Source organism: Bombus flavifrons, chromosome 11, assembly GCF_040668555.2.
Source record: "Bombus flavifrons isolate JBK064 chromosome 11, iyBomFlav1_principal, whole genome shotgun sequence".
In the NCBI taxonomy this organism is placed as follows: Eukaryota; Metazoa; Arthropoda; class Insecta; order Hymenoptera; family Apidae; genus Bombus; species Bombus flavifrons.
The window spans coordinates 9,285,470-9,303,093 of record NC_138452.1 but is presented as its reverse complement, the minus strand read 5'-3'; the positions used below and the strand labels follow the sequence as shown (position 1 = coordinate 9,303,093).

Genomic DNA, 17,624 nt, shown 5'->3' with positions numbered 1-17,624 from the left:
CGGCCAAAAGTTAAAACAAACTTAAAACACTCGTTATGTTGTAACTGTAATTGTTATTAGTGACAGAGAATAATGTGTCAGACCAAATACGCAGCCATTCAGAGGCATATAATTTGAAGTAAATAGTTTTTTGGTAGATAGACGCGTAAACATCATATGGAGGTCAATTTCTTCTTTCTTTTTTATTAGCGTTATGTTATATAGCGATTTAGTATAGGCTTATGTTATTCCGTTGTATGATTTGTTTGAGCCTTTTCATCTTCAGTTCTTTGAACTCTTTAATTTGCTGTATTTTTGTATTTTTTGTTATCTCTTTTCAATCTTTTTCATTTAGTTCCAACGTAAACAACTTGGACGTACAGCGCGTACAATGCGCACTGTATATATCGTGCTTATTGTGTACTTTGCTTGCTATTTTTGCTATTAAACGATTGCTATTTTTGTTGCGATTTTTTCGTAAACAGTCTAGATATTTGTTAATTATTTATGCAAGCAAAAGATCAGAGGAAACGTTAAACCTCTCTGCTCGAGAAGTCCATGAGGTTTTCAGTATGCTGTTATGGAACGAATAGGCAAGTATAATGCTTAATTTACGATTTTTCTTGCAAAAGGTCGCATAGGATGCTTTACGTTTTCAAATGTCATAATCTTCTTGTTTACGACTTATACATGTTGTGGATTCTTGTGTACGCTGCTGTCTAAGCTGACCCACTTTCGTTCGTGTAAGAAGGTTTGCTTGCGCACAGGAATATTTCAGCTAATTTTTAATTATTTATAACTAAAAAGCAAAGTCGAAGATGCAATTTTTTATTCTTGATTTTCATCTTATTTTAGCTTCAAGAATCACCCCTTAAATTTTTTCAACTTATAGCCGAACACCCTGTGTACTTGAACGTGGAAAAAATCTTGGTTACGGATGTATCTTAAACTAATTAACGTTCTGTATATCGTTGCATCAGATTATTTTCTAAAAGGGGCAATCGGATAAGTGAAATATCCAGTAAACTTTAGGAGAATATAATAGCAGTTTGAATATGTAATTCATGATCAATATGCACATAATCATTTTTCGCTCGTCACAAGGTCACCTTAATTTCTTAAATTAAACGATACATCCTTTTATGTACCAGGTATGTAAATATGAAACCGGAATTTTTGTATAGAAAATACACGTTTATTGTATGAAAATGATTAAAAATATTTTATTCGAAGTATTGCCCATCGCTAGCTATACATTTTTCTCACCTGTCTGGCAATTGGTGGATGCCACGCCAAAAAACTGTCGCTCTTTTGAGGCAAACCAGTCATCGAGCCATTTTAGTACATTTTCGTAAGAAGTGAAGTGCTGGTCAGAAGGTGCGTGACCCGTCGATGCGAATAAATAGTAATCGGACGGAGCCAAGTCTGGTGAGTAAGCCACGTGCGAAAGTATTTCCCAACTGAACGCTTCGATCGTTTCCTTGACCGGTTTTGCTGTATGTGATGGTGCATTGTCACGAAGCAAAATTACTTTGTGTTGCCTTTTTTGATATTCTGGTCGTTTTTCACGCAAAGCTCGATTCAAATCGATCATTTGTTGTCGGTAGCGCTCGGTATTAACGGTTTCGCCAGGTTTTAACAGCTAGGTGGTCTTTTTCGGTGGTCTTCCACGTTCTTCGTTCTTCGCGTCAAAATTGCCACTTCTGAATTTTTTAAACCACTCGAAGCACTGTGATTTACCAAGAGCATGCTCACCGTAAGCTTCGACAAGCATCCGATGCGATTCTGCAGCAGTTTTCTTCAAATGGTAACAGAAAATCAATGCTGTCCGCAAATCGTAGTTTCCAGGCACAAAATTTGACATGTTCGACGCTATTACAAACTATGCTGTTGTGTGAAACTTGTATTGTTCTGAGTCGAAAATGTTTGTGAGATGTCAACAAAGACTTTTGGCATCAATGACGCAGTTTAGTGATAGCTACATTATCAGCTAGGGCCATCTGTAGGCAAATTCCGGTTTCATACTTACAGAACTGATACTATTCGATGGATTTTTGAATTCTCTACAAAAAAGGTACTCGAAGTACTTGGGATCGAAAAATGGGAGGAAATGGGGGAAAATTCAGAGGATAGGAAGAATAATTCAAGTTAAAATACCTTTTAAAGTAATCATTTTTTTACCTCAAGTACCTTAATACTTTTTTGTAGAAAATTAAAAAATCCATGGGATGGTGCATAAAAAGATGTGCTGTTCAATTGAAAAAAATAGACGTAGTCTTCGCTTTTCATCGAAATAAAATTCCTAATTGTGCAATGAATAGAATTTCTCAATATCCAAGAAAATTTTCAGTTTTAGCAGAACTTACCTTATTTCCTTCTTCTACCAAATGAAGATCGGTATCTATCGAAAATATTCAATCTTTGACACAAATTCGAATAAAGCAAGATTCTCACTTTCTTTATTATTAAATAGCACTCTATGAATACGTCATTCTTAAAACTCTCTACTTTACGATTATCAATGAATGAATCGTTTGCAGTGAACTGACCGACTTCGATCGACTTTTAATACTCTTCTGATAGCTGCTGTGTCCGTGTTACACTCAAGCACAATCTAAGAAGTTCTCGAAGACGTTTTTTGCTGTTTGTCATACGCTCTTAAGTGGAAATGTTGCGATTCTATCGTTGTTTACTAAGTTATGCAAATTGATCTATGAATAATTTAATTCCTTTACTGAATTATTCATTATTTGAAAATTATGCACGATCAACTTCTATTAGACGTAAGAAAGCAACGAGGAGGGAAATTTTTACGTAACAAAAATAAATGCAAATCATTTTTATGAATTTTATTTAGATCAACTATCAGTTACATAGCTCTGAATCTTTTTGCAGATGTAAGTATAAAGTTCTGAAATACAAATGTAATTCTTTTTACTCCAAGTCTTCTGATTGTTCATTAACTTTTTAAACGGTTTACGTTTAATAACTTTTTAAACTGGCGCGCATGATAATTGAGAAACTGATTCATTAAATCAGCTTCGGACAAAGCTCGTTCGCTTTGTTTCAAATTTCTCCGACCATCGAAGGTGAAATTTTTATTTCATTATTTATTCATAATATATTTCCCAACGATTGTAAATTCGACTTATCCCTAAGCTATTTCGGGGTAGAACCAGACTAGCCACTTCCCATATGTCATAAAAACAGCCTATATTTATTGCACATCTTAATTTCTATCGTAGATTCATTCACGTTTGATGTATCGCAATTGTTCGTCGTTTGAACGAAGAAGCACACGTTCGTTACCGTAGTTTCTTCGCCGATCGTATCACGTCGAATACACTCGATTTATCGCGATGGATCCTCATATCGAAGTCTTTATCGTCTGATCAAAGAGAGAATCAAACTTGCAGCTCGGTCATCGGTGGTAGCTGCCAACCGCCGAAGGCTTTGTCGATCTCTTTAGCCACTGCAATCGTGAGATGATCGTTGCCCGCGTTTGCCATGATCTATATGAGGCAAATAAGGATGAAAACGCATTACGCAATAAACTTAGAAAGGTGCATGCGAAATGTCATTACTCTGATGCTTGAATATCACAGGTACAAAGTAAATTACTTACTTGAAGGCCAACAGGTAAACCCTGTTTGTTGAGCCCCATCGTACAATGTGTCGCTGGTATTCCTAGTACATTAGCGACTGTCAGATACATGAAATTGAAGATATTCGGGTAGCTTTCGTTCGAGTAATAGGCTGATGATACGAACGTTGGGAAGATCAATACGCCGTTATCACCTAGTAGCTCCTGCAATAAAAACATTTATAATTTACTGTAGGAATGATAGACCGGATGACTATTACGGGAAGTTGAACTGTTATTTTATTGCTAGAGGAGATAGACAAGAAAGGATAACAGCGAATCAAATCATGGAAGAAAGAGGGAAAAGAGAAACAGAGGAGAGGGAGAAAAGGATAAGGGAATCCAAGTACAACAGATATTACAGGAACATAGCAAAAGAAGGGCTACCAAAGTATCTGGAAGGAAAGATGAAATGGAAGGACAGAAGTATGATAGCAAGCCTCAGATGCGGCAACGAAACCAGGGCAAGGGAACACTGGAAAGAGGAGGAAGAAAGAAGATGCAGATTATGCAAGAAAGGAGAGGAAGACTTAAGGCATATAATAGAGGAATGCGAAATAACAGAAGGAGCATAGCAGAGGTGCTAGAGGAGACTGGAGAAGGACGAGCAGAACTAAAGGTGATAATAGGGAAGAGAAGAGTAGCAGAAGAGGGGAAGGAACGACAGGAAGGGAGCACAGCAAGGAAGCGAAAGACAGAGACAGAAGGAGTGCTAGAATAAGAATACATGTGTTGTAAGGCATTAAATGTAAAAAGGAAGTCGTCCAAAGCCGAAAGCCATGGACTAAAAATAAATAATAATAAATAAATAATAATAATATTTTATTGTTAGGTAAAAAGAGACGTTCGCCCATACTCGCTGGCTAAGACTCTCTTGTCTTCGCGTTCGCAAACGCGTACACACATACTCATGCACATCCTTTTTTGCTTCAGCCTTACAAGGACTCTCATCACCGATAGCTCTGTCCCCTTAAACTATCTACAATGTAACACTTATCCTAATTTATACAGCAACACTACATTACTTTTAATAGGAAGCATTAATATGTTCACTAGCAGCTACGCCTAAGATACACCAACAAACAAGTGTTAGTTTTTAGATATAAAATGGTCAACTTTTATTTTAAGAAATATACGTAAAAGGTTATTTGAAAACAGAAACAACACTGCATCTCGAAATCAGACATTGTCGTAAAGGATGCACGAAATTTCTTGGAAATTATTTCAAGCCTGTTAGTACATCTGTTTTACTTGAAACTTATTTACCTCGAATTGTTTCTTTAACTCGTCCCTCTTAGCGGACACTTCGCGTTCATAACTCTCTGATAATTTATGATATATCCATTTCATGACGGTATATGTAATTGCAGAGAGCGTATTCTGCGACATGCCACAAATGGATTTCAATTCTTCAAGCAGACATCTACTCGATCCCTGCGCGATAATTGCTTGCTGATTATATTGGAAAGCTTTCAAGGAAGCACGACGTTAAACGTGTTCAACGCGTTCCATTTTTCGTTAAATTACATCTTTATAAATTAAAATAGTAAAAAAAAAAAAAAAAAATGAAGAAGATGTAACCTACCGGTGACCCCCGCCGCCAGATAGAATCGCAGATCGTGTTAATGGTAACTCACCGCGCATGTAATATCATCCTTGATGTCATCGAGATCCATCGACAGCATAAGCGATGCAATGTTAAGCACAAATTTCATGGCAGGTAATCGTGCCTAAAATTATATATTTTCGTAAACGTATCCTTAAGAAAGAACGATTGTATACGTGGTTTTCGACTAAAGTTAACTATCTCATTTTTATCATTTCGAAATCCACGAAAACCACCAGATTTAGAACCTATACTCTTTCACGATTTATTCATTTCGAAATGACTATTCATTGCTAAATCGAATTTCAAATGCCTATTTCTTCTCGGAACTCGTCATATATGTACTTCGTGCGAGCACATAAAACCGATAAAATACCTTTTCTACTTTGAGACCGTACGTCGTTTCGATGTGGATCCTCAGCTTCTTCATCACCTGTTTTACATCTTTGCTTATAGAGTCCGTTACCCCGCAGCAGTTCTCCAGGTAGAAGAATTTCATGTCTTTCAAACATACCTACAGCAGTAGAAATTCCACGAAATATTCAGCGAAGATAATCAGAGATTTACTGGAGACGCGAACAGTTGAAAAATGAGAAACGAAGTTCCCGCGTACTTCATGCGATATTTTATAAAAATGTTAACTACTGTTAAGTAAAACTACTGTAAAGAAAGCAGTGGATGCTATAAACGAAATATTATGAAAGTGTTTTTACGTTACATGCTCGAATAGTACGAAACCGTATTAAAATTAATCGATGTCCAATTTTAGGTGGTTCCTTTGTAACTGTTCATCTCTCACAAAGCTTTTTATAATATTGCTTGTGACATAAATATGTTCTGCGATTAAAATTCGGATAGTTTCCCGACTCAACGCATAATTTAAAGAAACCGGTTGAGAATTAAATGATACTGCAGTCTTTGATTGTTTACGGGAAGACACAAGAAAATTGAGAATTTAACGACGCGGAAATTTCGTAGTATAAAGAGTTCAGCAACCTTCTGCTCGAACTTCTTGCACGTCTCTTCCGACTGACACATTATCTTCATCATAAGAGACAAATCCTCGGCGTATCTGACCATCGGTCCTGGTGTACAGTATACGGTAAATGATTCATCATGAGAATGTGGCTTATGGCCCTCTGTAGAGATCAGACCTGCGAAACAAATTTATACGGTGAAAATGATATTTTCTTATCTTCCATTCTTTCTGATTCGATATGTAATCAACGGGAATATATATTGGACGAAGATTTTGTAGAACGATCGTGAGTTTGGTTAATGGATATTTTACTGAGTGTCAGGATTTACCTGACGTGGGTCTGTGGCCAAAAATACCGCAGAACATGGCCGGAAGCCTCGCAGAACCTGCAACATCCGACGCGATGCCCGCGATGGAGGCGGCGGAGCTTATTAGTGCTGCCTGAAAAGAAATAAGAAAAGAAGAAGGGAAAGGAGGAGAAACCGCAAAGCCACGTTATAATTTTCATTCGGTGAATTATAATCTTACGCTGCGTGAAAATAAATGAAAAACGAAGAGAAGGAGAGAACGACAGAGACGAGAAATTAGAAATCAGACTGTGATTTTATGCCGTCTAAAAAGAAACAAGAAACAAAGAGAAAGCAAAAAGAGAGGAGGAAAGAGGCTGTATTATAATTGTAACTCGATTATTCTTTACTTTTTCTAGAAGTAGAAATAAAACAGAGGAAGAGTCGATTTTATTTTTGAAGGAAACAATAGACGCATACGGCATTTTATGTAAAGTCTGATGTGAAGTCTGTTAGATTTGATGTCTAAGCGACCTGGAAGCTTTCCATACAGAAATATAATGCACGTTTCTTGGAGTGATTCTGTGAGAAGACGAATGCAGTTTAAATAAATACAAACCTCGCCACCGGAAGAGCCACCTGGTATCTTTCTGGTGTCATAAGGGTTTCTAGTAGTACCAGTAACTTTGTTGCTAGTTTCCCAGTTCAGACATAGCTCGGGAGTATTACTGACGAGAAGGACAATAGCGCCAGCCTTGCGTACCATGCTAACAACTACTGCGTCTTTAGTCGCTTTCTGTGGAAACTTTTTCTTCACGCCAGCCGTATGCGACATTCCTGACAGAGGATGAATTCGATGAACTTAATTCTACTCGTATTGAATAAGTCATCGGTTCTTTCAAATAGACGTGATTTACTTCTCAACGATGCGCGTGGTGCTATTTGTTATCGGGCAATTAAATTGTATTGTAGTAAATTATATTGGGAAATGGGTAAATCGTAAAGCGATAATATATTTTCCTTGATACGATAAGAACTATCGACGAAGTGTGTAACTACAACGGCGATGAACTTAAAATTAATGAGCTTAATGATTAAACGATTAAAACCGACTCGAGGTCGACAATGTTTTTATGAAACTGTAATTGCACTTTACTTGAAAAACCCCGTCTCAATTAACAGACTAGACAGATTTCTTTTATGTAGAGTTGAAAACAAATCATTTGCGCGAGTCTGGTGTTTTAAACAAAGGGAAAGAAAAAAGAAGAAGAAAAAGAGAAAATGAATAGAACAATATGTTAATAGACAAAAAATGGAAACGAGAATGCAGGAAACGTATGAGACACGCGTTACGAGCTCTTTCGTACCTCGCATTCGAAACACGAACGATCATCGACGTTGCTTCGAATAAGTTCACCTTCCATTTATAATCACTATCGTTGTATGCAAATGTTTGTTTGTCCTGTTTAATCGTGACTGCTCAAGGAAAAGGAAAAGAAAACACCGGAGAGAAGGGAGTGAATAAGTCGTTGCCGTGCGTGACTGAAATGAAAAGAATCGCACGATTTCTTTCGTTCGTTTCGACAACTGTTACCTTCGATGTTAAGAGAATTTTTTAACGATAGCTGTAACAATGATTTCCTTCTCTTTCTTCTTTTTTTTCTTTTTTGAATTTTTTAACGCTAGGACCGCCGATTTTACTGCATAAATACGTGGCAAGTTACGCGTACGATACAATATAACTGAAAATAGCTTCAAAATATTTGAATTTGGAATGTTTTTAAAAACAAGCTGTAGTTTCCCTTGCGATAAATGCTGCGGACGATGAAGAAGCTGTGTGAAATCTGTATTCAATTATTCTGATTAATCCGATTCAATCTTCTGATTAATTGTCTTCGTCTAGACGAAAATCTGGCCCATTAAAAAAGATTGGACGAACCTTCAACGGCGAAACTTTCTTTCACAGTTATGGGTACGCCAAGAAGAGGCGTCTCACGAGCAAGTTCCTCCTCGGTTTTCGTGGTGCTCGCTAAGAGCTTGTCAACTTCCTGCGCTTCCTGAATGGCTGCGCTGAAACGCGACTCCACGATAGCGTTTATCACAGGATTTACGTCTGTGCATCTCTCCACATAGGCTCTTACCACTTCTTCGCTGCTGATCTACGAAAGAGATACTTTGGATGAAGTATAGTATCCGGACTGCGAAACTTTTCATGCGAATGTGTCTTTTCGCGGGCATTTTAAGGTCGCTAGAGCCGAAAATTGGACATGTTTCAGAAAATTCGGCGTTACGAATATTTGGTCTTGACCGGAAAGAAATCCGCGTAAGACCGTGAACGTGCAGAGCGATAAGCGGCAAGACAAGTGGTGGTACAGCCAATGCCAATGCTGTTTTTGCCATTTTTCCGTTTTATTTTTACCGTTTATAGCTCTTTGTGCGATCACGAGAAAAGATAAAAAATAACTCGATCCTAATCCGATAGTCGCGAGTCAAATGCAACATATGGACCGAAATTTTTCACGCCTTGTTTCCGTGAAAAACGACCATAATTTTCGGCTTCAGCGACCTGAAAAACACGTAAAAGATGTCGTTTTAGCCGAATATCTTGCAGTTCGGTTACTATGCTAGAGCCGATATTTTTAATCGTTTGCGAATCGTTAGAGATAAGATCGTAATTATTCTGTCGTTCATCCACTTCCGGCTTAATCTCGAAGAAGATTTTTGTGCATCGGAAAAGAAATTTTAAATTTATTTGGCGAAAAAAAATTTCTCCGAAGGTGCAATTAGAAATTGTCTTGTAAATTTGAATATGAAAACGATATAATTTATTATCGATGAAAACGAAACGGTGAATTAGAAAGCTCGTTAATTAAATTATCGAGATCAAACTATTAGCGATCAAAGAGAAATCAATTTGTATTCATCGGTTGACCCGTTATCGTGTCCTCACCATTTTCTTACGAATCTGTCGCGCAATTTCTGTCGCTGAAATTAACAACAGCTGATTATTGATCGCTGGTATTCGTTTCCGCTTCTTAAAGTATTGCAGTTTTAAAATTGGCGTCACGATACAGCTTAGCATAAACACAAGGTACTTTAGCAACCTTTGAATCACCAGGTTTACCATATCCTACAGGAAAGAAGAAACATAAAATTAAATTGCTATATTTGCATCTTACGTATTACGAAATTTAATGCAGTTTATGAGAATACAGGACGAGACGTAGAAAAACATACATTAATTAAAACTTCCGTATCTACATTCGCAGTGCAAGTTCATTAAACTGATAATGAGAGTTCAATTAATGGTCATTGTAGAAATAAACATTAAATGAGTGTAATAAAAATTAGTGACACGATAATTAAATAAAATGACGCGTTATATTGAACTGCAACAGATACAGATATTTTTCTTTCAAGGCCTTCAAGGCATTTCAAACTAGATTTTCACTTCGAAATTTTATGGAATTTGTAAGATGAAAGATCACAGTATCGTATGATTATCGCATAATTAATTTAACGATCAACGATGAACGATTAATTGCGTCCATATTTGAGTCGTATAGAATCGTTCGAAGGGTTTCTTTTGAAACAAACAATCGAGAGAAAGTTCGGCATAGGAAGTAATAATCATTAACAGCCTATTGCTAAACTACTTGAACATTGTTTTAAGTAAACGTTCGTCTGTTAGCGACTATAAAATGCAGAGGATTTTTAATGTAGAAGAGAAGCGACCTTATGACATAACTTGGATGAATATATGACAGATTTACATAATAAATTCTTGCAATGAATGATGTAAATGATCCTTATCTTTAGAGATAATCTCTATAATAGATCTCTATAATGATCCTTATTTTATCTTATATCTATCTTTAATAAATATTAAAATAGCTTGGATTAAATCGATTTTTTTTTTCATTCGATCGTAATTTCGTCTCGACTAGTGAACTTTGATCGTTAAATATGAAACAGGAATATTTTTAATTTTACTCACAAAATGCAATACATGCAAAACTCTACATAATTTGAAGATTCGCCGAATGCTAATTAAACATTCGACTCAGCTTAGGTAATTCTTTACAGCGAAGTCTTTTCAATTTTACGCGCAAAATATTTCTCATTGATAACTATTCATTCTTATTCTGAACATGCAGCTAATGGTAATTAAACATTCGATTAGTCTTAGGTAATTCTTTACATTAGTAGATCTTTTCAATTTTACATACACGATATCTTCTACTCGCGACATTCATTCGAGGATTTTTAACGAACTTCGAAAACTACGATTGTCAATGCAAATCGTTACATTCTGAAAATGTCATGTCCCGGCGAACGTGAAAGAGAACCTTTAAGCGAACATTCTTCCCTAATCGCTGTCTCGTGTTTGCTCGGCCGCAATTCCAACTCGTTGGAAATGTCTATATGCACCTTGCACATATATACTTGCAAATGATGTTATGTTAGTCATTAATGAGTCATTGGTTTTCGATTATGACTCGTATTATACGATGAGGGCAAAAGTTGACAGAAGAAATCGTTATATATTAAAAAAATATAACGAATGGCGGAAAATGATAAAAAGCTGATAATTTTTTTACAAAAGAGGCAATAAAAAATATATCAAAATCTAGAAAATATTTTTATCAGGATTGTTAATTCTGTTTCATACAATTCTGTCTTGGAGATGTTTTTAATTACAAGGCACTTTTTATTTTTTTTTTTTTTTTATCTACATTCTGTGAAATCTTACTGATCGTTTTCTTCTTTCGAGTAATCGTTTGTAGAAACTTGTTATTGTAGGTCGCCGTTATTCACTAAAAAATTGTACTGTACCAGATTTGTGGGATATATCAATGACCATAGAAGTTTCATCCTCCTGTTTTTCAATTCGAATTATCCGATCGTTGGCGTAGAAATAACTGTTCCACGATACGTGGTCACGAAGACAAATTACATCATTGCTGATTCGTATTGTTCACTGATTAGATCTATTATAGTTAGTTTCGTTGTCACCGAATCAAACACATCCACAGTCAAAGCGCATCTCGATCATCTTTTCTGGATATCCTCTGGTTTCAGACGAAGCTGGACATATTCTATCTGTTTCGTTAAAAATTGATTTAACAGTGTTCTTATCTCCACGTTTTCCAAACTGAAATTTTATATCATTTTCAAACTGACAATTTCAAATTTAGCTTCACTGATCCTTCTGTTCCGCGTACATTTTTCCCCTTTTGTTTAAAACGAAAGCACGTTATCTATAATCGGATTATTTGTTATCGAACACATAGTGAATCGTCGACTTTGAATATGCAATACAAATGACAAGCACAAAATGTAAATGAACGTTCATGCATTTTCATAAATGCTAATAAAAAAGTACACATAAAACAAACTTCTATATAAAGAATAAATAAACACTTGTGTTCTTATCAATCACACTCACGTATTACAAATATACACTCGATTTCAATGTAAAATTTAAATCGAACGTTTATGTTTCTGTACCTACATATTGTATACACTGCCGTGCAGTATTTTGACACTCGGTACGATTCAGTCGAAGAAGATTGATATTTTTATTACATCCTCGACATTATTATACGAAGGATGTTTCTCGCTTGTAGCTCGAATCAAAAAGAAACGTTCTGCTAAATTGAAAATGAAACAAGACACCACGATACACAGCGGCGTGCATCAAGCTTCATATTTATATCAAAGAAATAGCTGACGTTTCATAAAATCTGTGCAAACTTTCAGAACGTGATCGAGGAACGCACACGTATTCCGAACGTTCCAACATCTCAACGTCGGACAGATACGCTTTTAAAGCCACTTTAACTTACGTAGGTGTAACTTCCGTAAAAGCGATTCTCATTCACTTTTCAGTTTCATTTACTTCATTTAATTTTATGCCCTTCTATTCCTACTAATTAATATCAATCATTGCTTTCATTGATAACTACTAACCATAGGTATATGTTTGCCTTGGATGAGATCAGCAGCGAACATTAGATCAAAGAGCTTTATCCGAAGTACCTGCGTTTTGTATATCAACGGTAATTTGGAATGTCCGAACGTTTAATGTACGATAGTGAAGGTACACACTTGTATTTTCACTATTTTTCCTGTTATCTTCCTTTTTTTACCGTTACGTGATTTAAGTAGTCGTAAGTAGAATAGCGGTTGATAGTTTCGGACTAAACGGTCCTGGTGCACAAGTGGCATACTTAAGCGAAAAATTATCGTGGTGGGGCGTTTTGTGAAACCCTCGGCGACCTTTTGGTATGACTAAATAGAAAAAGAAGATACCGATTTAACAATGCAAATGTTATCAATAACGTGTAGCAATGAGCACGATTAATATAGTAAGAGTATAATATTTAAGAGAATATTTCGTACTCTATAATTTGGTGATCATTAACAAGAAAACGTATATTTATGGGCAGATATTTTACGAGGATATTATCTCATGCAAAATATTATATAACAGGCATTGACGTCCGATATTTTTGCTGAAAATTCAATCAATAAATCTTCTTTTTAACGAATAAGTTGTAATCGCTTTTAGATGTTTTAATGATATTATAATAAAATAGAAATTTTATCCCTATTCATTGGAAGGCTCATGCCTTAATTATTATTTAAAGTGGAATTAAACAAACAAATTCCTAGCCTCTGTTGTATGTTTTGATATTTCAATTTTCCTCCTAGATATCTCATTATCTTCATTCGCAGAAAAATATTATCCCTGATAAATTCGTCTGCGGCTTCTTGATAATTCTTATTTTTAGAATTTATACAAACGATTAATTTATCCATTCAATTGATACGTCCTCTTGCTTTTATGATCATTGTCCTGTTTTTCTTCGTCTTGAACAGAAAGTGATGTCAATGTGACTCGTTTGTCTTCATGCTGAGTTACAGCCATTTCTCAATTCTTCTTCTCTTTTTCGTCTGGCTTGCCTAATCTACTGGATACTGAGCACGATTCAGACGAATCATTTCCCTTTCTTCCTTTTTTCTCTTTCTTTTCTTTCTTTGCCACGATTCCATTGCGATTCGAGAGAAATTTCATGGAAGAAAATGGATTTCCTATGTAATATACAATTGCATAATATTTATTTTTTTTTTTTTGCACAGAGTACACTTTTGTTTGCATAGATTAAATCCTCTCGTCATTCTTCGTGGAAAAAAAATAATACACGTTTTTAAGTATCCTCTACATTGTCAAATAAACGTCGAGTCACTTTGATTAAATAATCTTTGATATGTGTACTCTATCGTTTATGGAACTTCGCTATTTATTTAAGTAATTATTGGGGTGGTAACTAAGTGATTGCGGGTCATGTCATTACCACCTAACGACAAAACCCGCAATCACTTAGTTGCCAATCCGATATTAATTATTAAACAAATTAAGAAATAAGTCAGTTCGCTGTCTCTTCCTTTCCTTTAGCACGTTTATTACAGTGTTTCTATGTTATTGCGCCGCGTAACATCGAATAAGATTAAGTAACAGAGCATGAAATTTCTTGAAAGAAAAAATTTTGTAAAAAGATTCTTATTCCCCTTTGTTGTTGTACTTTGTTATGTACCAAACCGTAATGGCGTTAATTTTGTCAAACGTGACATTTTCTATCTTCTTTTGAGCAAACGTGAAATGAAATCCAGAGATTATTCGATGGCATTCATAGATTTGTTTGCGTCTATCACTGTTGTAAATTTAAAAGCGTAAATAATCTATGAATATGAAAAATGATTTATTTAAAAAATTATCTTCTCGACATTGACGCGTATTTTCGCGTCGTACGTATTGTCGATATTTTCTTTCGAGAATTTGAATAAATATTGAATCATGATGCAATCGTTTCAATCTATTCCCAAAATACTTACTAGTCATAACTTAGTTTACCTCATTTGTGTAATACGAGACGTCGCGATTAAACTCTGTGAAAAATCACAAATAATTCATCGCACATTATTAAAAATCAGTAGTTACATAAGAGTTGTTGATTGAACATCAACAGTTTCCAAATGGCTTTATTTTAACGTGTAGTTTGTTAGTCGATATTTCATTGTCGATAATCAAGATTAATTGGAGATCAATCGTAAATCGTCGCAATCGTATCGATTGCGTCTAAAATTGCTAGCGGATATCGAGATGATATTTTTGACACGCGAGAGAATGTTTTCGTACATTAAAACAAAAAGAAAAAAAGAAAAAGTCAATAATTTTCATCGAGAATAGTTGGATAGAAGAACTCGTAATAATTTCGTGCTTATATCTTATTCTGTCACAGACGATTAAATTTCATTCGATTACAGATTATATATACATGCATGAAGCTACATAACAAGTAACTGTATCCAATTCATTTCAGCCGTATCGCCGAAAATTTAACTAATTCGATTAATCTACATTTGAATGAAACGTGACGCACAAACTCGTGTTTTCCGTGGCAACGGTAACGACGAATTCTCACAGGAGAATATTCTGTGTATGATCAGACGATGTTATTTAGCCGACAACGAAGTTTGAACGCCAATATCACGCGATGAACGACGCTTCGTATTTGATTTTCAATTCTCAGTGAAAACTTACAGAATTGTCACTGTAGTTGATGTTATACAAACGAAACTCTAATGGGCAACTGTACATTAATGATAGTGCAAACGATACATTTTTGCATTACTAATTTCATTTTTGATATCATTTTTCTGATTTATGGTTTCATAAAAACACGATTATGTTGTAAGTAGTATAAGGTGAAACAGCGTAATAGACATTGATGACATCAATTTCAATCTGCAATTAATACGAATCTGAACTAATACCAATGAAAATGTTTCGCTTTATCAATGATTCGATTAACATAATAAGCTAGACTAAGGAATAAGGTCACATTCTTACGAAGAATACACGTTATGGAACACGTATTAACTTAATTGCATGACACGTTATTCGAAACATTGTTCTACCAGCAGAGATTCAATTACGGTAATTGCTGCTTCGCCAGTTTCATAATCACAAAAATCAATTTTGCTCGTATGTTAGCCTCAGAGCTCTAGTTACCATAATCCAATTCCTATTCTCTGTTTTCTCGATCTGTTAATTTCGATTTTTCGACCTTTATCTCTTCCTTTTTCTAACGGAACACATATATCCTTCTAGCTAGTTTTTTCTAAGATTTCAGGATTATTCAATATATTATATTCTATACAAATGCAGCACAGAGATTTGCCTTTTTTAATCACCAGCCACAAGATCGATTGCACGAGATTGCACGAGCAATGATCGAGGTGACATCGAGCTTCACTGACTTACCGAAACTTTGGAATCTCTACACGTTGCATTACCCAAACAATTTAAGAACAGATCAGTTTAGAATTCAAACAAAAATCTACGAAGGTTGAGGAAATCGATCCACGTATTCGTAGAGCCTGAAACTCGCTTCAAACAAAAATAGCGCTTAGAAATCCAACGTTCTTTCTAACTTCCACGAAACTTCTAGCAATAAAAATTCTTTATTCTCAACTATATCGACATAAATATAATTCTGGGCTGGTGTCAACGTCTGTTCGCCTAGAACTTTCTCGAACCTCATTTACGCGGACTTGTTTCTCTTCATCATCGTTCTTCAACTTGTCGTTTTTCGTCACGGAATCACGTCAAAAAGTAGAAACACACGGAAAAATTGTGAGAAAGAGAAACGAACGAAAAGAATTATAGACAGTCTTATTCTATTTTTCCCCTATCGTATGAGACTTACGAATCCTTGTTATTTCGAAGCACTGTACACAGAGAGAACGATCCTCGGAGCTTCGTCTCGAGTAACAGTTCGGGTACATGTACTCGTCGCTGTATTTTCTTCGAAACTTGAAACGCACGAATTTGAACGATTGATGTTAGAATTAATGAAACTCATAAACATAACAGGTTTCGAAATTTCTATTTTATAGTTGTCGGAAGACACTTAAATATTTTTTAAAAAATGATAATGAGATTTTATTTATGAGTTATTCTGTTGACATCGTTGTACTTTTTCTACCGATTAAAGATGTTTTCTGTTTACCATATTGAAGATAGTAAAGCGTTCCACGTGGTGGCATTGATGCACGATGCAACAAGAATTTAACGGAGAACGAATACGATAAACGGCAGTTGCAAGACTAATTCGAGATTGCCACGGCACTCGAGTACAAAAAGAAAACGGTTTTCGCAGTTGTTACGAGTGGGGCGGCCGAATTCCTTCTAAGTATCACTTGCTTTCCTTTGTCCTCGTCCGACCTCTGCAGATTCGCGTAGTCCCACTATTGTCCAGACACTTGCGACCACGTTGGGGTAAATTGCTCGACCATTTTCATATCAATTCATTTAAATGTTATCGATCAATATATGTCATCGCTTACGATTTTTATATTTCTTTTTGCCTTCTCATTAATTTTAATTTGTCATACCATTTAAACGACACGTGGTTGACCTTAATCCTGTGCTGGACGCGATATTACTACTACATTGATTACCATTGTGATGCGATTTTCCTATCAGATACGAACAGCGATGAAATAAAACATGGACAACGTTGGACGAGAGAAGGAGGTGCGAAATATCTAGGTAATTTTGCTCATTGGCATGTTCAAATCGAATTTCGCAAATGGTTTAACGTAACAAGAGGTTCCATATGATAACAGGTGGTGAAATTCTTCGTTTTCTTCGTTTCCTCAATAACTTTGAGCATCGGTGTGAATAGTGGATTAGCATAAATTAGCAGCTATATTCTTGTTACGTACGTTCTTCGACTCGAAATAATTAACGTGTCGTTGGTCGTTCTCTGGTCTTTATACTTTAAGATTTACGCTTGAAACACGCCTTGAGAATTCTAGACGATTGTAATTCCAGTGTTCGAAGGAACAACCAAGCGTTTCATTAAATGCGAAACTTTCTGTTTCGCTAGGCCATGCGAGCGTGAAAACCGCGCGTCAAGATTTCGCAAATTCAGTCACGTGTTAGGAAGCTATCTAAAAGTAAATTGAAATGTTTAATTAAAGTTCTGAAAATATTTCATAAATATTTGCAATCTTGATTATGAAATTTATTAAATCTTGTTTATTAAAATTAAAATA

The 17,624-nt window shown here is 35.6% G+C and overlaps 1 protein-coding gene across 7 annotated transcripts; it reads right to left on the bottom strand.

Moving 5' to 3' along the window:
* Nucleotides 1-2,813: 2,813 nt before the first annotated feature.
* On the bottom strand, nucleotides 2,814-16,692 carry LOC138184657 (fatty-acid amide hydrolase 2-like). Of its 7 annotated transcripts, none has more exons than XM_069122784.1 (13): nucleotides 12,606-12,677; nucleotides 12,006-12,536; nucleotides 11,331-11,649; nucleotides 9,445-9,624; nucleotides 8,434-8,653; nucleotides 7,114-7,331; nucleotides 6,537-6,648; nucleotides 6,225-6,382; nucleotides 5,605-5,742; nucleotides 5,260-5,352; nucleotides 4,889-5,056; nucleotides 3,605-3,787; nucleotides 2,814-3,491 (listed from the first exon to the last, which is right to left on the bottom strand). In XM_069122784.1, exons 3-13 carry the CDS (start codon nucleotides 11,367-11,369, stop codon nucleotides 3,384-3,386), a joined length of 1,617 nt encoding a protein of 538 aa, XP_068978885.1. In that variant the 5' UTR covers nucleotides 11,370-11,649; nucleotides 12,006-12,536; nucleotides 12,606-12,677; the 3' UTR covers nucleotides 2,814-3,383. The 7 variants fall into 7 exon arrangements, with proteins under 7 accessions (XP_068978885.1, XP_068978884.1, XP_068978886.1 ...); XM_069122783.1 differs by having other exon boundaries at nucleotides 12,010-12,536; XM_069122785.1 differs by lacking the exon at nucleotides 12,006-12,536 and having other exon boundaries at nucleotides 12,606-12,688.
* Between the last annotated feature and the right edge of the window lie 932 nt (nucleotides 16,693-17,624).

What these genes read in the sequence shown, in the direction of transcription:
- LOC138184657 (XM_069122782.1), bottom strand. Translation starts at nt 12,725, where the DNA reads ATGCCACTTGTGCACCAGGACCGTTTAGTCCGAAACTATCAACCGCTA. An exon ending in GACAGATTCGTAAGAAAATG is followed by an intron (nt 8,654 to 9,444) that starts GTGAGGACACGA and finishes TCTCTTTCGTAG; the next exon opens with ATCAGCAGCGAAGAAGTGGT. An exon ending in GCAAGAAGTTCGAGCAGAAG is followed by an intron (nt 5,743 to 6,224) that starts GTTGCTGAACTC and finishes CTACTGCTGTAG; the next exon opens with GTATGTTTGAAAGACATGAA.